This window comes from Bos grunniens, chromosome 14 (genome assembly GCF_055505025.1).
Source record: "Bos grunniens cultivar Pamir isolate PY7600 chromosome 14, Bosgru_T2T1.0, whole genome shotgun sequence".
NCBI classification, from domain to species: Eukaryota; Metazoa; Chordata; class Mammalia; order Artiodactyla; family Bovidae; genus Bos; species Bos grunniens.
Window position 1 is genome coordinate 12,386,737 of NC_141178.1, and position 21,409 is coordinate 12,408,145.

General features: G+C 36.1%; 1 protein-coding gene across 7 annotated transcripts in view; it reads right to left on the minus strand.

Annotated features, from left to right (window-relative positions):
• LOC147359048 (DNA repair and recombination protein RAD54B) overlaps nucleotides 1-21,409 on the minus strand; it is a 118,210-nt gene that overhangs the window by 42,374 nt on the left and 54,427 nt on the right. For 5 of the 7 annotated variants that reach the window (XM_086335915.1, XM_086335913.1, XM_086335914.1 and 2 more), the window contains 2 exons: nucleotides 5,208-5,402; nucleotides 1,632-1,913 (listed from right to left, as the gene is read on the minus strand). In XM_086335915.1, coding sequence (XP_086192041.1) covers nucleotides 1,632-1,913; nucleotides 5,208-5,402 — 477 coding nt within the window. Of the gene's footprint in view, nucleotides 1-1,631; nucleotides 1,914-5,207; nucleotides 5,403-14,212; nucleotides 16,212-21,409 lie in introns of those variants that run through there. The other 2 variants (XM_086335918.1, XM_086335917.1) reach the window with 2 other exon arrangements.

A 21,409-nucleotide genomic window follows, 5' to 3' on the forward strand; every position in this document is an offset into this window, starting at 1 on the left:
TGTAGCCCGCCAGGTTCCTCTGTCCACGGGATTCTCCGGGCAAGAAAACTGGAGTAGGTCGCCATGCCCTCCTCCAGGGGATCTTCCCAACCCAGGGGATGAACCTGTGTCTCTTATGTCTTCTGTATTGGCAGGTAGATTCTTTACCACCAGAGCCACCTGGGAAGCCCTTAACGCTTCTATTTATAGCTATTTTAAGAGTTATTTTTATAATTATTTCAGTATTTTTACTACCATTATGAGAAAAGCTTACTCTATTCTCCAACTTCTATATAACAAAACAAATTCAATAAGAATAAGTCTTTTCAAACAAATGCTGAATTAACTGGATATCCACATGGAAAGAACTTCCCAGATGGCACAGTGGTAAAGAATCCACCTGCCAATGCAGCAGATGCAAGAGAGGACAATTCGAACCCTAGGTTGGGAAGATCCCCTGGGGAAGGAAATGGCAACCTGCTCCAGTGTTCTTGCCCTGACAATTTCATGGACAGAGGAGCCTGGCAGGCTGCACTCCATGGGGTCACAAAGAGACGGACACAACTGAGCACATACACTGCCATTCTTACTGCCACGTGGAAAAAGACGAACATCAATCATTAACTCACCCTGTACACACTATTTCAGGCAAAATGAATCACAGACTTAATATAATTCAAATTTTATGTCTGTCACGTCACCAAATGAGAAGCTCTGTAATGACAGTTTTACCTCTGGGCCCAATGTATAAAAGGCACACAAGAAATACTTGTTGACTGAGCAATCAAATCTTAAAAAGTCATAAACAGACTAGGTTTTATTTTTGATGCAATTTTTAAATTAAATTCATTAATGTGAAAATTAACTTGACTGGATTCTCATGAATAAAATTTGAATTCTTTACATGAAATCTCACCTTTCAGTATTCTTCACCTTTCAATATTCTAATACTCAATTAAGTCACTAATTGGGAGAAGGCAATGGCACCCCACTCCAGTACTCTTCCCTGGAAAATCCCATGGATGGTGAAACCTGGTAGGCTGCAGTCCATGGGGTCGCTAAGAGTCGGACGCGACTGAGCGACTTCACTTTCACTTTTCACTTTCATGCATTGGAGAAGGAAATGGCAACCCACTCCAGTATTCTTGCCTGGAGAATCCCAGGGATGGGGGAGCCTGGTGGGCTGCCGTCTCTGGGGTCGCACAGAGTTGGACACGACTGAAGCGACTTAGTAGCAGCAGCAAGTCACTAATTACTAATACTTGTGATCAAAGCATACAATCTTCAAAATGGAAGTTCAAAAATATTCCTAATTTATAAATTTACTAATTTTTCTCCCTACAAAAGCAATAAGGTTTTGTTGAAATCATACACATGTATGTGTTTATACATCTATAATTTGCACAATTTTCCTTCAACACATGTATTTTGGTTAATATACTCTTGCAATTGAACATTTATTTATGAAAATACTTCTCAAACTATATTATTATTCAACTTCAACATTATCCCTTATGTCAGACTATATATCTGAAAAATGATACATACTTCTACCTGAAAGTGTTAAAACAAAATTTCAACTTTAAATTCACATACCAAAATATCTTTAGACAGTAAAAACAGAAAACTCAAATTAAGCTTTTAAATCTTACTTGGCGCATATGGGTCATGGCGTGGTTTGCAACTTTGGAAACTGTTCTGTTTATTTTCCTTTGAACTGAGTTTACAGACACTTTTGAAAGGGTTAGAGAAACACTTCTTGGCAGCTTGAGAAGAACTTAAGATAGCAGAACATCCTCCTCCAAACTGAAAACATCTTCCACTGCTGAAATCATCTGGAGAGATGATACCCATGACTTCTATTTCTTTTCCACCAACCATCATTGTTTGACCCTCTTCAATCTTTTCAAGCTCTTTCAGTTTATATCCAGTGCCTTTAAATTAAGAAGGAAAAAATTAATTTAATTTATTGACACTCTAAGATGACGTAATTAGTAAAACCAGAGTTTCTTCTTATAACTGTACAGAATGAAAACTACTTTGAATGCAAATAGCCTCATATAATAACCCACTAGCCAGAACAAAAATACAATTTATCCTCTTAGTAAAAATACACACATGCAAAAATCAAAAGGAATAAATAATTATATAGTTATAAAAATTAGGTAAGGTTTAGAGACCCAAGGCTTTTTTTTAATTACTTAAAATACAGTCTACTGTATTCATGGTTTTGCCATCTGCTGTCTATAGAAAATCAAGCGAAGAAGGGTTTTTGTAGGCTATGTATGGACCCTCCTTTCTTGTGAACAATCTAGACAAATGCCAGGGCAGCTCTATTTCCACTTAGAAACAAGTGCAAATGTGAAGAACTCGCAATAGAAGCAGTTTCTAACAGAACTAGTACTGTACTCGTCCACCTTCGATAGCATAGTAAAACTGCATTTGTCACAGACGCTACGGATAGTCCAAGTTCTCGCTCTTGAATAAAAAGCAGGATATTTTATAATACCACACTTGTTTGAATTATTATTAATTCAACAGACATTTATTAGGTGCTGCCACGTATAAGGTGTTGATGCAATATAAATATGAGTAAGTTATCACGGTCTGCTTAAAATGAACTCATTAATCAGATAGAGTGAGGGAATTTTATACTCCTCTGCTTGGAACATTAAATGCATGATTTTTGTGCCACTGTGAGGGGCAAAACTGTGTATACCAAAAACTTTAAAGTTTCTAAAAACAAAAAATAAAAGATCATCATAATTTAGATAACATTACATGACCCTTTTAAACTAGCTGGAAAATTGCTACAATTCCCTATTAACACTGGGCTAATAATTACAATCTCTGACAACTGGGAACTACGTAATATACATTTTTCAGTTACTAATGATAAAGCTCTAAGATGAAGCCAAATAGTTATTTGGCTGGTGTTCCTAAATGCTAAAAGACCCAGCCCTCCATTTCCCAAGCTATTTCAATTCAACAGCAGTCCTGACCGCTCCATATTAATGAAGATAACTGTTTTATCTTCATACTGAATCTAACTCTATTAATCCAATTACCATTAATTACATGAAAATGGGAGATAAGAATAAATTTAACTTTGAGGCACCTTCAAGAGGCCCTGCAACTCCAAAATTTCTCGTTTCACTTTGCTCCCTAGTGATGACTGTCTCAAACATCTCTACATCTCCAGAAGACTTTCTTTAAACTCCTGAACTTTGTTTCCCACACTTGTTCTTTGCTGGGTATGTGGAATAAAAATCAACTGAATCTGACTATATTATCATAAGCTATTAGCAATTTCAGCATTCCAGCCTTCAGGTTTCTTAGGAGTGTTTATCCTTATAGTAATAATATTTAAATGCTGAATATCTAAATTATTTAAAAGAAAAACTGCTTGTATAATAGGTGATAACTTGCAAGATTAACTCCAGGTTGATATATTATTAACATTATAATTAAGCAACCAAGTCTTATATTTGAAAGCTTACACTTTGAAAGCCAATAAATTAATTTTTTAAACCAGTGATTTTCAACTCCTGCTGGATATGAGAGTCATCCAGAAACCTAAACTATATGGATGTTCAGTCCCTCTCCCCATCATCCAGACCAAATAATCACAGCCTCAGAGATCAAGGCCTAAGCACTGGCATTTTTTAAAAGCACCGGAGGTGATTCTACTTGTATAGAGGTGATTCTACTTTTTTTCACTACTTGGAACTGAGAGATCATTTTATTATTAATCCAAACTACACATACTCAAAACCATATATACTATAGTTATGGGTAACAGATATTCCAGGGTAATTTTGGTAATTTTTTCCTTGCTAGGGGGCTTTAGAATATAATTTCACTAATTAAGTATAAACAAGTTCTCAAAAAAATTTAGCCTCAATCCTTGGTAGCTCAGATGGTAAGGAATCTGCCTGCAGTGCAAGAGACCTGAGTTCAATCCCTGGGTCAGGAAGATCCGCTAGAAAAGAGAATGGCAACCCACTCTAGTATTCTTGCCTGGAGAATTCCATGGACAGAGGAGCCTGGTGGGCTATAGTCCAGGGGGTTACAAAGAGTCAGACACAACTGAGCTACTAACACCTTAACTAACATGGAATGTGTACTGCTAATTTTCTTTTTAATTTCTCTAAATACTAAGCATAATATTGGATATATGGTATTCAATATTTTCATAATAAAAAATTCTATTGCAGATAATTCCATTCAGCCTCAACTCATGCCCCTCTGTCACTGCCCTTCGCATACTATATTCCTGAAACACTGAAGTAGTTTTAATTCACTCTTGCCTATACCTGTACATATGCTATGCCCCTTTCTCATTCCCTACAAAATTACTCATCCCTCACATATTACCTTAAACAATAACTCCTTTGAAGCTTTCCCTTAGCCTCGTAGGCTGATTTACATGGTCCTTCTATATATGTTCCTATTGTACTTAGCAAACATTCTCATTGAAACAATTATCTTAGTGCTTCCTAATTATCAATTACATTGCCCTGTCCCTACTAAACTACAAACTATAACCCTCTTTGAATGCTTACTCCTAGCATAGTTATTGAAACTACAAACTATGTTATTTTCAACATGTAGAACAGACTTTATAATTATGGGCCACACTCAGAATTGAAGAGTAATTTAAGAGACAATATAAAAACACCATGATAACTTTACATACTCTGATTTTGTGGGCTAACTTATGCAAATAAATCATGCTGGCAACGTTTTATAATGGAAATAACAGTTACCTCCAATTTAGATGCATTAATCTAAGTTATCTCTAGCTATTATCACCTTGCTATTTTCAAATATTTATTAGGTATCATTGAAGTTAGATATCATTCTATTCCTAATACCCACATCTTTTTTAACTTTTAATCACTCAGCATTCTGGAAAAAAAGAAAAAAGATGAAAAACACACAAAGAAAAACTGCTTAATCTCAGAAAAATGCCAATATAACTGTATATATCTAGCTAATCATTTTATATTCAATGAAAACGATACCATGGGATGAGATTCATCTCACTGAGTATACATAAGATTGTCAGAATTGCTATTACAAGATAAATTTATGTTTATCAGATAATTTATACATGAAAGTCAACAAAGAACACCTTCATAAAACACAATTACATTTCAGTTTTGTAGTCAGATACATATATTAACTTTAGACCAAATCATAAACATCAGGTAATATCACAATACCTCTTCCAATGTCTTTGCCTTCCAAATCCTTTAATGTAAATGACTTTCCTTTTACAATAAGAACACCATCACCTTCCCACTTTTTGTGTTTTTTCTTTGAAGCTTTACACCAAACAACACTGAAATATTTAACTAGGCTATCAGGTTTCTCTTCTTGTCCCTTAGACACTGTTATTTCTTTAGGGGCTGAATGAACTAGAATATAAACAAAATAAAAACCAATTATTATAGATGACATTAATATTTAAGTAATAAAATCACTCAGCAAAATAAAAGCACAAGTAAACTGGATTGTATTAAGTATTTTTTCATATATATGCGATAAACTGGGAAATTCAAATACCAGCTTCTAGCATTACCACGAAAACAGAATGTAAATTTCTTATCATACAAACTTAGTACAAGTAGAAAAATATAATCACTGGTAAGATTTTAAAACTCTAGTAATTAAAGATAAAATTTCAGCATCCATGGAAAAATACCTAAAATCACGTAACAAGATATATCAAGGAAAAGTAATACATTATCACAGAGTTCTCTAAAAGAAAAACCTGTAGCTTTTTCAATAAGAACAAAGGTAAAACTGCTGAAGCTGAAACTCCAGTACTTGGGCCACCTCATGTGAAGAGTTGACTCATTGGAAAAGACTCTGATGCTGGGAGGGATTGGGGGCAGGAGGAAAAGGGGACAACAGAGGATGAGATGGCTGGATGGCATCGCTGACTTGATGGACGTGAGTCTGAGTGAACTCTGGGAGTTGGTGATGGACAGGGAGGCCTGGCATGCTGCGATTCATGGGGTTGCAAAGAGTCAGATATGACTGAGCGACTGAACTGAACTGAAGACATTAAAGCAGCAATCAGACTAAAATTTCATCAATATATTCTTGTCTCCTAGCTTAGGGAGCTAGCTGTCAGGCTGGGTCACTGATTCTGAGAATTCAGTAGTATATGATCAGGAAATTAAAAGTTCCTTATGAAAGTCTATACTTTTCTTGAAAACATTCCCAGTATCACCTTACAAAAACATATGCAAAGAGTCTAACAGAGAAACTTTTTCAGCAATGAAACTGATTTATGGTGACAGAAACCAGAAAGTGGCTGCTGGCTCTGGAGTTGGGAAATTGACTGGAAAGGAGCAGGAAAGAAGAACTTGTCTGGGTGATAGTTGCATCAGATCAGATCAGATCAGATCAGTCGCTCAGTCGTGTCCGACTCTTTGCAACCCCATGAATTGCAGCACACCAGGCCTCCCTGTCCATCACCAACTCCCGGAGTTCACTCAGACTCACGTCCATCGAGTCAGTGATGCCATCCAGCCATCTCATCCTCTGTCGTCCCCTTCTCCTCTTGCCCCCAATCCCTCCCAGCATCAGTCTTTTCCAATGAGTCAACTCTTCGCATGAGGTGGCCAAAGTACTGGAGCTTCAGCTTTAGCATCATTCCTTCCAAAGAAATCCCAGGGCTGATCTCCTTCAGAATGGATAGGTGAATACAATTAACAGAAATCATTGCGGATCATTTAGAGCCATAAATTTTATTGCATGTAAAGTACAGACAAAAAAGACAAAACATAATAAGACAAAGGATAACAGAATAGGTTGAGAGGTATGTATATGATATTCTATATAATGGTATCTCTTTTAGTGCTTTGAAGCAAAAACACTCTTAAGTTATCTATTAACTCAAAGCACACTTGACACTAAAGACAAAATCTCCCCTTGTTACTCGGTCTTATTCTTTCTTTTCCCCTTGGCAGTTAACCATGAGCACTTCCGTGAGAAATATAGAGCATCCTCATACTGAGCCCTAGCTCTTGCTTCTCACCTAACTTTTATACTATATTTTTCAATGACTAGATAAGTTTACTCCAGCTGAAGAGAGGAAAATCTCACTCCCCCGTTATTGAAGAGCTATTCACTGTATCTTTTACCAAATACACAACTTGACCTCCAAAGCTATCAAAACAAAAGAATTTACAAAACAAAAGCCAAATTACTACTTTATCTTTTAAAATTCACCCACCTACTTAAATAGGAAAAGAAAAAGCCCTGAGACTAGGAATAAAAAAAGAATTCCCACTTTCACCACTTCTAATCAGTGTTGTCCTGGCAAGTCTTAGCCAATGCAATAAGGCAATAAAAAGTATAAAGATCAGAAAGGAAGAGAAGAAGTAAAACTGTACCTATGTGCGGATGATAAAACTGTCTACATAGAAATCCACAGGGAAACTAAAAACAAAGGACTGAGAACTAATGACTTATTCCACCTCATTTCAAAGTTAACTATCATGTAACAAAAATGGAGACACTTTGGTATTTAAAAGAAAGACAAAATGATCAATGCAACAAAATAGTGGCCACTGTGTATGACCACTATTTTTCAACAAAGTTGGCAAAACAAACTGATTTTCAACACAGTTGGCAAAACAAATTCAATGGGAATAAGCCTTTTCAAAAAATGCTGAGTTAACTGGATAGCCACACAGAAAAAAGATGAACATCAACCATTAACTCACCCTGTATACAAAATTTAATGAAAAATGAATCATAGACTTAAATGTAAAATTTTACTACAAACTTTTACAAGAAACTGTAGTAGAAGATATTTGTAATCTTGAAGAAGGCAAAGGTTTCTTAGAATACAAATATATAAATCATTAAAAATAAAATATATGTTTAATTTTATCAAAAATTTTAAAGGATGCCATTAAGAAAACAAAGTCAAACAAATCAATAGAAAATGGGCAAAAAAACATGAACAGATAATCCAGGAAAGAATATATACAAAAAGTCAGTAAGTACATAAAAAGATCTTTAACATCATTAACCATTTGGGAAATGCAAACAAAAAACACAAGATACACTTCACATCTACTAAGATTAGTCTCAAATGGATAAAAGCAAGTATGGTGCAGATGTAAAGAAACTGGAATCCTCACTCACTACTGGTGGGAATGTAAAATAGTCCAACCACTTTAAAAAACAGTTTCACGATTCTTCAAAAGATTACAGTTACCATATGATCCAGCAATTCCACTCCTAGGTATATGCTCAAGACAGAGAAAAACATGTCCACACAAAAAAACTTGCACATGAATGTTCATAGCAATATTATTCATAATAGCCCAAAGGTAGAAACGAACCAAATGTTCATTCAACAAACAAATGAATAAACAAATTGTGGTACATCACGTTATTATTAGTGATATTATTCGTAATATTATTCAGCCATTAAAGGAATGGATACAGGCTACAACACATATAAACCTTAATAACATTATGTTAAGTGAGAAAAGCCAATCACAAAAGACTATACATTACATGATTCCATTTATATGAAATGTACAGAACAGGAAAGCCTATAGAGACAGAAAGCAGTTTAATGGTTGCTTAGGGCTAGGAGGTGAGGGTGAGACTAGGGGCACGAGGTATGGGGATTTAAAGTTCAAGAGCACAGGATTTCTTTTTGAAGTACTGAAAACATCCTAAAATTGTGGTGATAGCTGCACATAACTGTAAATATACTACTAAAAAATTATGAACTATATACTTTATATGAGTGAATTATGTTGCTGTTGTTCAGTCGCTCAGTCATGTCTGACTCTTTGTGACCCCATGAACTGCACCATGCCAGGCCTCGCTGTCATGACTGAATTACGTGGAATGTGAATTATAACTCAATGAACTTGTTTAAAAACATGATAACACCACACACTAACTTGACTAAAATTTTTAAAACTATCTTAATTGAAGGAGATCAGCCCTGGGATTCCTTTGGAAGGAATGATGCTGAAGCTGAAACTCCAGTACTTTGGCCACCTCATGCGAAGAGTTGACTCATTGGAAAAGACTCTGATGCTGGGAGGGATTGGGGGCAGGAGGAGAAGGGGATGACAGAGGATGAGATGGCTGGATGGCATCACTGACTCGATGGATGTGAGTCTGAGTGAACTTCGGGAGTTGGTGATGGACAGGGAGGCCTGGCGTGCTGTGATTCATGGGGTCGCAAAGAGTGGGACATGACTGAACAACTGAACTGAACTGAAAGTCAATTATAACTGAAAAAAAAAGTACAGAGCGCCTAGAAATATCACACACTACTAGAAGGAGTGTAAAATAGTACAATAACTTTGGAAAACAGTATGACAGACTCCTAAAAAGTTAAACATACACCTACTATAACCAGCCATTCCACTGGAAAATATTTACTAGAGAAGAAAACACATGTCCAAAAACCAAACAAAAAAAAAAAAATGTGTACAACTTCAAGCCAGGTACATCAGTCTCCTAAAAGTCTGAAAAACCACTGTCACTATTAGAATTCAGATAATTCATTTGTGCATCATTGGCATTCATGGATTGAGAAAGTGAATTTTGACTATCTGAAACCAGCGAGGTTTTTTTCTAAGAAAACGATTGACGTGCAGCTAAGAAGTTGTGTCCAGAATGCTTGGCCCAACAACTTAATCCCCTGAAAGGATTCTAGCTGCTGTAATCCCAAACACAACAGTCAAGAACAGAAAGGACTGAAGGGCGGTGGCTCTAGTTTCCTGGCCTTCCTATCACAAATAAGGGTGTTTGAACAAAGAGTAATTTTATACACTTCTTTGAGGGAAAATACACTTCTAATGTAGAAAATATGGTGTAGTTTTTTATTGTATTCTTTTCATATATTATTTTGAATAAATTTTTCGTATCATTAAACAGTAAAATGATGCTTTCAGTTCAGTTCAGTTCAGTTACTCAGTCGTGTCCGACTCTCTGCGACCCCATGAACTGCAGCACGCTAGGCCTCCCTGTCCATCACCAACTCCTGGAGTTCACCCAAACTCATGTGCATCGAGTCGGTGATGCCATCCAGCCATCTCATCCTCTGTCGTCCCCTTTTCCTCCTGCCGCCAACCCCTCTCAGCATCAGAGTCTTTTCCAATGAGTCAACTCTTCACATGAGGTGGCCAAAGTACTGGAGTTTCAGCTTCAGCATCAGTCCTTCCAATGAACACCCAGGACTGATCTCCTTTAGAATGGACTGGTTGGATCTCCTTGCAGTCCAAGGGACTCTCAAGAGTCTTCTCCAACACCACAGTTCAAAAGCATCAATTCTTCAGTGCTCAGCTTTCTTCACAGTCCAACTTTCACATCCATACATGACCACTGGAAAAACCATAGCCTTGACTAGATGGACCTTTGTTGGCAAAGTAATGTCTCTGCTTTTGAATATGCTATCTAGGTTGGTCATAACTTTCCTTCCAAGGAGTAAGCATCTTTTAATTTCATGGCTGCAATCACCATCTGCAGTGATTTTGGAGCCCTAAAAAATAAAGTCTGACACTGTTTCCACTACTTCCCCATCTATTTGCCATGAAGTGATGGGACCAGATGCCATGATCTTCGTTTTCTGAATGTTGAGCTTTAAGCCAACTTATTCACTCTCCTCTTTCACTTTCATCAAGAGGCTTTTGAGTTCCTCTTCACTTTCTGCCATAAGGGTGGTGTCATCTGCATATCTGAGGTTGTTGATATTTCTCCGGGCAATCTTGATTCCAGCTTCTGCTTCTTCCTGTCCAGCGTTTCTCATGATGCATTCTACATAGAAGTTAAATAAGCAGGGTGACAATATACAGCCTTGACGGACTCCTTTTCCTATTTGGAACCAGTCTGTGGTTCCATGTCCAGTTCTAACTGTTGCTTCCTGACCTGCATATAGGTTTCTCAAGAAGCAGGTCAGGTGGTCTGGTATTCCCATCTCTTGAAGAATTTTCCACAGTTTATTGTGATCCACACAGTCAAAGGCTTTGGCATAGTCAATAAAGCAGAAACAGATGTTTTTCTGGAACTCTCTTGCTTTTTCCATGATCCAAAACATCTGCATAATGTATTACCAATGATATTCCCACAAAGACAGGATCCACTTCACTACTATATTTATCATTTTACCAATTTTTAACTGTATTTTTTAATGTTACAATTATCATACAGTAAAATTGACACTTTCTCTTGGTGTAGTTTTATGAATGTTAACACAGGTATAAATTGATTTACCCACTACCACAGTCAGGATGAGTAGTTCCATCACTCCAAAGGACTCCCTCATGGGACTTCCCTGCTGGCTCAGTGGTAAAGACTCCGCCTCCCAGTGCAGAAGACATGGGTTTGATCCCTCATCTGGGAAGATTCCCCATGCCTCGAAGCACGTAAGCCTGTGCACAACTGTTGAGACTGTGCTTTAGAGCCTAGGAGCTGTGACTACGGAGTCCTCGTGCCCTAGAGCCCATCCTCCACAGCCAGAGAAGACCCACAAGAGAAGCTGGCTCACGGCAGCGAGAGGAGCCCTGCTCTCCACTAGAGGAAAGCCTGCACAGCAATGAAGGCCCAGCAGAGCCAAAAACAAAAGCTATTTTTTTAAAAAAGACTCTCTCATGCTATTCTTTTTTGGTCACACCCTTACCCTATTCAGTTACTGATCTGTTTTTCTACCAATATAGTTGTGTCTTTTCAAAAATGTTTCAAACAAATCAAAATCATACAGTACACCACCCTTCAAGCTGGTTTCTCCCACTCAGTATTGTCTTTGAGATTTACCCCAAGTTGATGTCTATATATCAACTTTGTTCTTTATTATTTTGTTCCTTATTATTTATTTAGGTGTTTCCATTAATAGCTCTTAACTATCGCAAAGCTACTATGAACATTTATGTACAGATTTTTGTGTGAACATTCATCTTTACCAATTTGATAGAAATGGCATTTAACATGGTAATTTGAATTTTATTATTAGTCGTAAGACCTTTTTTATATATAGTTACATTTCCTCTTTGCTTGACTTCTCTAATTTCATATTATAAAGGATGTACCTAAGGCAATGGCACCCCACTCCAGTACTCTTGCCTGGAAAATCCCATGGATGGAGGACCCTGGTGGGCTGCAGTCCATGGGGTCGCTGAGGGTTGGACACGACTGAGCGGCTTCACTTTCACCTTTATGCATTGGAGAAGGAAATGGCAACCCACTCCAGTGTTCTTGCCTGGAGAATCCCAGGGACGGGGGAGCCTGGTAGGTTGCCGTCTATGGGGTCGCACAGAGTCGGACACGACTGAAGCGACTTAGCAGCAGCAGCAGCAAAATAAGTTCCTCACCTTTTTAAACTGAATTTTCAATCTGATCTGAAAACCCTCAACATTCATTCATCCAACAACTTACAGATTGCCCAAAATGCAGTCTAAACTCGAACTCTTATTGCAAAATTTCAGTGAAATCTATAAGTAGAAAATGGGCACTAAAGAGAACTTGAATTAGTAAGAAATTATGTCAAAATTAAAGTAAAGGACTTTCCTGGTGACGCAGCAGATAAGAATCCACCTGCCAAAGCTAGGGACAAGGGTTTGATTCCTGGTCCAGGAAGATTCCACATGCCGTGAAGCAACAAAGCCCCTGTGCCACCACTACTGAATTCAAGCTCTAGAGCCAGCGCGCTGCAACTACTGAGGTCCACATGCCTACAGCCTGCACTGGCAACAGAAGAAGCCACCGCAGTGAGAAGCCTCACAGGGCAAGAGTAGCCCCTGCTCGCCACAACTAGAGAATGCCTGTGCACAGCAATGAAGACCCAGTGCAACCAAAATTAAATGAATAAAAAAACTAAAAATTTTTAAAATTTAAATAAAATACTATTGTATTTTAATATGTAAAAGGTGAATACTTAATAAGTGTTGAATGTGCTAGAAGAATCAAGAATCTACTTATATCCTCTTTAATATAAGGAATTCACTACACCTTTTATTATAATAAAATTTCAAATAATTTGTGAAATTTTAAATAGGCAAAGATTATTTAAACACTCTTCTCTATCCCTCCCCCCTAAAAAAAAAAAAGAAAACCATATGTTTTGGCAACACATAGAATTTAACAGATTAAAATGCGCCAGGTTGACATAAGCCCACTCACTAGAAATTATTTAACATTATACTGTAACTCAATAAATGATTATGTTTTATTAACAGGTCAAAAGGCTGATTCCTTTTTTAATGAGAAACTATGGGATTGGAGGGAGAACCAGTGCGTTATTTTAGGGGTAAGAAAGAGCTCTTAAAAAGATCACTGACTTCCCCCTACTAAAATCCTTTCCCCACAGTAAATCACAGGAAAAGGCCATAGCATGGAAAAATAAAGTTATTCTGTGATGTGTATGTTCAGGGATAAACTAAAACACATGCATAAAAAGGGAACTTACATTGCCTGAAAGAGTTGCCTGTCCCCACTGTTTCCACTATAATCATCTGAATAACCACTTACTCCCTCGGTTTCTTCAAATTCGCAACTTCTCAACTTCACCAACTTGGCTTCCAGTCGGGCCTGCCCCAAAGTTGCTGTGTTAAAGGCCACTAAGTCCAGGTTCGATGCATGAGACAGGGTGCTCGGGGCTGGTGCACTGGGATGACCCAGAGGGATAGGATGGGGAGGAAGGTGGGAGGGGCGTTCAGGATGGGGAACACATGTACACCTGTGGCGGATCCATGTCAATGTATGGCCAAACCACTACAATAATGTAAAGTAATTAGCCTCCAATTAAAATAAATAAATTTATATTAAAAAAAAAAGAAATAAGAAACCACACACAAAAAAGGAGCTCTTTACTTTTTAGTCCTGACCAAAGTTCCTGAAAGTATTGGATAATAGTGACCATTTCTTCCTGAAATACTGAATTCTATTTTTATAGCTTCTAACACACTTCAAATTTTCCTCTTCCTTGATTGCTATTTCTTAATCATCTTTGCCAGTTCTTACTCCCTGTCTAACCTTTGTTTACTGGAGTTCTTCAGCCCTGAGTTCTAAGCCTGACTCCCCTCACTATGTACCAAATCTCCTTAAATTAGCTCCCAAGGCTTCAATACCATTACTTTACTAAGTTATATGTTTTCCTCTAGCCCAGATCATAACTCTAGATTTGTATATATACCAGTACATGCAGTTGGGTCTACATGTCTCATAAATGTCACAAACTCACCAGGTCCACTTATCTTCTCTTCAAAAATTGCTCCTCTTTCAGTTTTTCCATTTCTCAGTGAAAGAAGCCAAGAAACTGGTAATCATCCAGGGCATTCATTTTCTCAGTTCCTGAGCCAATCAACCACAAAATCCACACGATTCTACCCTCTTCATGGTTCTCAAAGCTGTGTACTATTCGCCTTCTGCACTGTCCTTACTCTTTCCAAATAATCATCTCTGGACTACGGAAATATTGCAGGGTCTTCTCAACAGTTCTACTGAAGTCTTCTCTTGCCACCCCTACACCCAAAGCCATTTTCCATATATACTGTATTTATTTTTAAATGTGGGCTTCCAAAGTAGTGCAGTAGTAAAGAATCTGCCTGCCAATGCAGGAGACACGTGTTCAATCCCTGGGTTGAGAAGATCCCCTGGAGAGGGAAATGGCAACTCCAAGATTCTTGCCTGGAAAATTTCATGGACTGAAGAGTCTCACAAGTTTGAGTGACTGAGCTTACACACATGAGTTTTTAAATGTGAATCTAATCATCTACTTGGCTTAAAGGTCTTGAAGAAAACATTACTTCCAGCCAAAGTTCCTTCTACTTCTCTTCCTTCAACATGCTTATCTAAATTAATTTCTAGTCACCCTTCCTTACAGTTTAAATTTCCCTGACTGCAAAACTACATCAAGTTGTGTTATCTCAGCATTAACTCAGCAATTATGTGACAAATTATTTAATGTCAGCCTTTCCCACAAAACTGTAAAGTGTTGAGAGGAGGGCCTCTTTGGATCTTGGTCATCACCATATTCCTGTAACAACAGGGAGTTTTCAAAACTGCCATTATTATTCTAGGCACATTTTTACTTCATGTTTATAAAGATATTAAAATAGAATTACCTTAACACTAATTTTCATGAGAAAGTAGCCTTAGAAATTAACTTTGAACTCAGCTGCATAGCTGTACACCGTATACATTCAGGATTATTTTCCAAGTAAATGTTATAAGAAAGATTTATCACTTCTTTATGTATTTTAATTTTTGCCAACATAAATTCTTTCATAATCATAATTTCTACCAAATAGTTTTGCTAAATCAAATTTTGCTAAAATATTATGAAGACTGTATTACTCCATTAGTTTTTAGTCAAAAAGATACCAGTTTTTAGATAAGTTAGTTGTCCTGTGTTATTTTTGTTGTTTTAATTTTTCCAGATAAAGTTTTGAGGGTTTTAGCATTAATGAAAAAGATGGGATGCTTTGATCAGTTTTTGAATTCTAAAAAATGTTGTGATGTGCAAGTTTAGACAATTTTAGTTTCTTTATACACTATTTCTACTAGTAGCAGTCACTGTGCACTGAATGGAAGACTGACAGCAGCTTTCTGTATTTTTCAAATTTGTTCTTGATTTTCACTTGGTTAAGAGAAAAATGCAATTCCTCAGGATTGCTGTTAAAGAAGGGACAAAAAGCCTGTCTTCATCAAAAATGGCTGGGAAAGATAGCTTAAGAGTCAAATATCCTGTTGTATTCCCAGGAGAGCTGCCTGTTATGTCCAAACCTGCCCCTGCAAAAAAAAAAAAACTAACTAGAACAAAAGACAGTAGTTAAATTCTAAGAATTCAGAATTCCTTATACTAACTGAAATAACATAAGAGTCTCAGATTTAGATATAGCCTTTCTTTTGCAGGAAAGAAAGGAGAAGGAATAAAAGCATGAACTCTGGAGCCAGACTGGTTGCACTTGAAGCCTGAGTCTGCCCTAGCTAGCAACATGACCCTGCACAAGTTACTCACCCCTGTGCTTATAAATTGTCAAATGAATGCAATACTAATACCTACATCACAGAGTTGTTGCATTAGACGAGCTAATACATGTAAAATGCTTAGAACAGTCTTTGCCATGCAGTAAGCGCTCTCCAAATGCTGACGACCATCATCGTCATCGTGCACTTGTCCCTTTCCCATTTAGTCCCATTTTAAATGGAGGCATAGGGCAGGAGAAAGGACTGGCTACCTGCTCCAGTACTCTTGCCTGGTGAATCCCATGGACAGAGCAGCCTGGTGGGCTACAGTCCACGGGGTTGCAAAGAGTCAGACACAACTGAGAAGGACTAACACATAGAGCAGGCAAAGGAGAATGACTGCAAAAAAGCAGAATGAAGGTATTAGGAATTAAACATATTAGGAGCATAACTTCCTTTATCTAGACTACTTGTAACATATAAAATAATGACTAATTTGCTACATTCCAGACTAACCACCACTAACAATTCCGCTCTAACCTATAATTTTTCCCAGGCTTCCCAGGTGGCTCAGTGGGTAAAGAATTCACTTGCGATGCAGGAGATGAAGGAGACATAGGTTTGATCCCCAGGTCAGGAAGATCTCTTGGAGGAAGGCATGGCAACACAGTCCAATATTTTTGCCTGGAGAATTTCGTGGACAGAGGAGTCTGAATGCCCATAGCCCACAGGACTGGAAAAGAGTCAGACACGGCTAAAGCAACTGAGCACGCATGCTATTCATTTTTATTTCTAAACTTGGTTCTGATCTACTTCTCCCTTGACCCTGTAATGTGCTTTCCAAATCAATGCCAAAAATAGTCTTCATAAGCCAGAGGCTTGAATGTGTAGAGCAAAACTCACAAGGTAATTCACAGGGTAAGAATGCTTAAAACCATGCTTTGACAAAAGAGGAAGGCAGAGACATGGTCATTTAAATATTAATAGTGGATATTATCATCTTAATGGATGAGTCCTAAGCATAGTAACTCTAAGATAACGTGGCTTAATTATACATTCCATAAACCCAAACCTTTAATATTCTTTTAATAATTCTAAATATATACATTGTTTTTAATGGAGTAAATGGAATTTAAAATGTCTCATATCATCAAATTCAACAAAAAATATAAATACTCTTACAAACCATATTTTTTGAGTTTCAAAATTACCAAAAGCTATCAGAACTTTTAACATGCATTAACATATAACTGCAATATAAATGTGAGATTTGAAAGATATGGTTTTTATTACACTAAAAAATATGCAAACATGAATACACAAATTCTTCAAACTGGTAAACATCCATAGTTTTCTCTACCTAACAAAACAGACTGCATGTCAACTAACTGCAAGTATCATTATGTATAAAATAAACCTAAAAGATACTTCTTTGCATTAAAGATTATTTTCAGAATGATACTTTGAGGATGGCAGGAACTATACATTTCATCATATTTCTCAATTCTTTATGACAAAGCATATATGCAATTAGTGCTAAAACAGAAAAAAAAATCAACAAACTACAATATTCCCAGATATTTAAACTATCTGCCCAACATTTTTAATTCATTTAAATATAAAAAATTTATTCATCAATTTCAATTCTGACATTCCAATCAATAAACATGCAAACTTTATTTTAAAAAATAATCCATACACTGTTGATGGAAGTGTAAAATGGTACAATCACTTTGAGAAAAGGTCTGGCAGTTTCTTAAAAAGTTAAACATACATCTTCCCTAAGCCAGCATTAAGTTCATGACACACTTATATGAGAATATACAGAACAACCAAAATCTGGGAAAAGGCCAGAAGTCCATCAAAAGATAATGGATGGGGACTCTCCTGGTGATCCAGTGGCTAAGACTCCATGCTCCCAATGCAGGGGGCCTGGGTTCGATCCCTGGTCAGGGAACTAAGATCCCATATGCCTCAACTAAGACCTGGTACAGCCAAATAAATTCATTAGATAAATAAAAAGAATTTTTTAAAAAAGATAAAGGATAAACAAACTGTAGTGTATTTATAAAATGGAATATTACTCAGCAACAAAAAAAAAGCAATGAACTACTGATAAAAGGATGATGAATATTAAAAACATTAAGATGGATGAAAGAAAACAGAAACAAAGAGTTCACACTGTTTGACCTCAGTAATATTAAGTTCTAGAACAAGAAAAATTTATCTATGTTTTTTTAAAAATTAGAATAATGGTTGCCTGAGGTGCCAGTGGATTGGTTAGGAAGGGGCAGGAGAGCACATTCTAGGGTGATAACTTTTTACACTTGATCTTGGCAAAGAATAGGGTGATAACCTTTTAAATCTTAGAGTGGGTTTAAGCTACAGAGGTGTAATTTGTCAAAACTCATCAAATGGTGTATTTAAGATTTCACTGTTTGCAAATCTTACTTAAAAACATCATACACACACAAATAAATATTGAACTCCAGTTCATAATCCTCATGCTGAAGTGCTTATGGGTAAAGTATTTTAATTCTGCAACTTGTTTTAAAATAAGTTTTCCTTAAAAGAAAAAAAAAAAGAATTTATGGATGGATATAGATGGATAACTATGTGATAAGTGCAAGTCTAATGATATATCCATGTTAGTTAAGTGTGGGCTAATTTGGGTGACATTTTTATTTATCTATTTATTAACTTTGCTTTCCACTATTTACAAAGGAACTGAAAACTAAAGATAAATAATATAAGTTCACATCATAGCTGCTATTTTTAGTGAAAACAACTTATAGAAGATATATAAAAAATATGGGACCAATTTCTCAAAATCATATACAAAGATCTGTATGACTATTAATGTTTAATTAGGTTGCATATTTTTTAAATTTGTTTTTTCTCTTTGTTAAGTATTACAACCATATTTCATCTAATTACTTTTACTATTTACAATCAAAGTCACCATCAAATGTTCAATTGATTTTGAAAATCTGTGAATCTTAACAATTGAAAAAATAAATATACTATGAAATTTAGACATGGTATATTTGGCAACTATACTGGCACAAGGGCTTCCCTTGTAGCTCAGTTGGTAAAGAATGTACCAACAATTCAGGAGACCCAGGTTCAATCCCTGGGTTGGGAAGATTCCCTGGAGAAGGAAATGACAACCCACTCCAGTCTGGAGAATCCCATGCACTGTACCCTGCCAGGCTCCTCTCTCCACGGGGTCACAGGAGTCGGACATGACTTAGCAACTAAACCACCACCAACCACTGGCACAATCACCTAAAAAAATGTCAGTATTTCAATTATGTCTCATCAAAAAATTTTACCTGTGTAGTACTGAATTCTTTGACTTATGGCACACAAAAAGAGTACACAAGTCAATACAATGTGTTACCATGTATTTAAAAGAACATGTGTTAACAAACCATTTAACCACTATCATCTATAATATATTTTAATTACAATTTACCACACTCAGTTAAAACTTGACATTATTCTAAAAGAAGGCACATGAAAAATAATTCATATTTTAAACATTTTCATGTAAGTAATGATGCAACAAGGTAGAATCAATCTTTCAAAATTAAATTGCACCAAGTTGATGTCTCATTACACAAAAGAGAAATATATTTGAGTATTTTAAGAAATCTGGCATTTGTTAGAAATGAAAGAACTTCATAAACTTTTTCAGGGTGCTATTATAAATCATACCTAGTTTTATAAAGTCATAAGTTGTTAAAAAAAAACACCAACATACCCATTTGAGTTCAAATGAGTAAGAAAAGACAAGATGACAAGAATAACATATGCACTATCTAAATTACTAATATATTGGATGAAATAGTCTTATGACTTAGTATATTTTTCAAATTTAATGTATTTATACAGAACCAAGTCTACATTTAAAAAATAAAATCACTCTTTTCTATGTTTTCCCAGCATTACATTTCATAAGTAAAGCTCATGGCCCCAAACAGTTCTCTGTAGTATGTAAGATGTCAGGGGGCTTCAGTTCTATTCTATTTGCACTAATAGAATTTGCCCTTACATATGCCCCTTAGTGAAACTTGTCCTCAGCAAAAACTGTGAATGTTAAGTTGGTAAGTAGCCAAAAACTCAAAAAATTCTCAATACAGAAAGGAAAAGAAAAAAGCTTTAGCTCAGAATTTCCCTAAGATATTCTGCAAGATAACAATAAGCAGCCTCCAAAACCAGTTCAGTAGTTAAACAAGTCTTTTTCACACAGAATTTTTCAAAAAACTATCCTATGCTAACTATAGTTGCTGGGGTGAGGAGGTGGAGCAATAAAAATGAAGCAGAATCACATTCACTTTAAGTTTTGCAGATTAAAATAAAACAACAGTGATTCAGAAAAACTGCTGCAGTGAACTCCACTGCAATGAGTGGAATGCTGGTGTTTAAAAATATGTAAAACTAAGGTTTTCTATTCTATTCAGCCCTAAACGTTAACACATTTGTCACATGATATCAGCAATGAAACAACAATCTTGAACACTGCTGGTGAAAAATCTTACTGAAGCAGACTACGTTTTCTCGGCAGCCAAAAAAATATTCAAGGACGATTTTGTATAGTCTATGTTTTTACCTTCCACACTTATTTTAGAATCTAATCACCAAAAAAAATGTATATTGTACTTTTTTTGAACATGTTACTTTGCTAATAAAGACATTTCATAGAATGACTATTCCACAGAACAATTTGGAAAACTCTGATTTAGCTGTACAAAGTTAGCATTCTAATTGAACATTCATTAACAATTCTGAGTAGTACCATGCTAAGATTATAATATGAATTATTACATTTTGTATGGTAACTTGCTTTCAATAATTTAAAAAAGTTAAAGCTTACTACTGTAAAGACTTATGAGAATTATACTGTAAAAACATTACCTCGAATAAGAATTTTAAAGTCTTTGGACTGAAAGAAAAGTCAGAGAGCAGATTAAAGAAGATGAAATTGTCAAAAGGATATATCACATTATACATTCAAGACATTTTTGTAATATTTAACTCTAATAGCTGATATAAAACGCCAATGAAATTAAGCAGTCAACAGGCTCAAACAGTACCATAAGGGTCTATTTTATTTACTTTCTTTCTATTCCTGTAGCCATAACCTAAATTTTGGATTTCATCTCCTCACTACAATGCCCACTCTGAATGCTGTTATTATGACATTAAGACAGAGCTTAAGGCATATGCCCCTAGTCAAAAGCCTTACAAGGTTTCCCATTATACAATCACATTTGATTCCTTAAAACAGCTTTTAATGTAATCCATAATCTAGCACCAGTTTCCAACTTCCAAAATGATATCCCTCAGTTTACCTTCACCCACTCTTCAACACAAATTTTTGAAATTCTAATGATTTATGCATCATGTTAGGTTTCAAAATACTCTGTTTCAGCGGTTCTTTGAATGGCTTTATAGCTTGCATCAG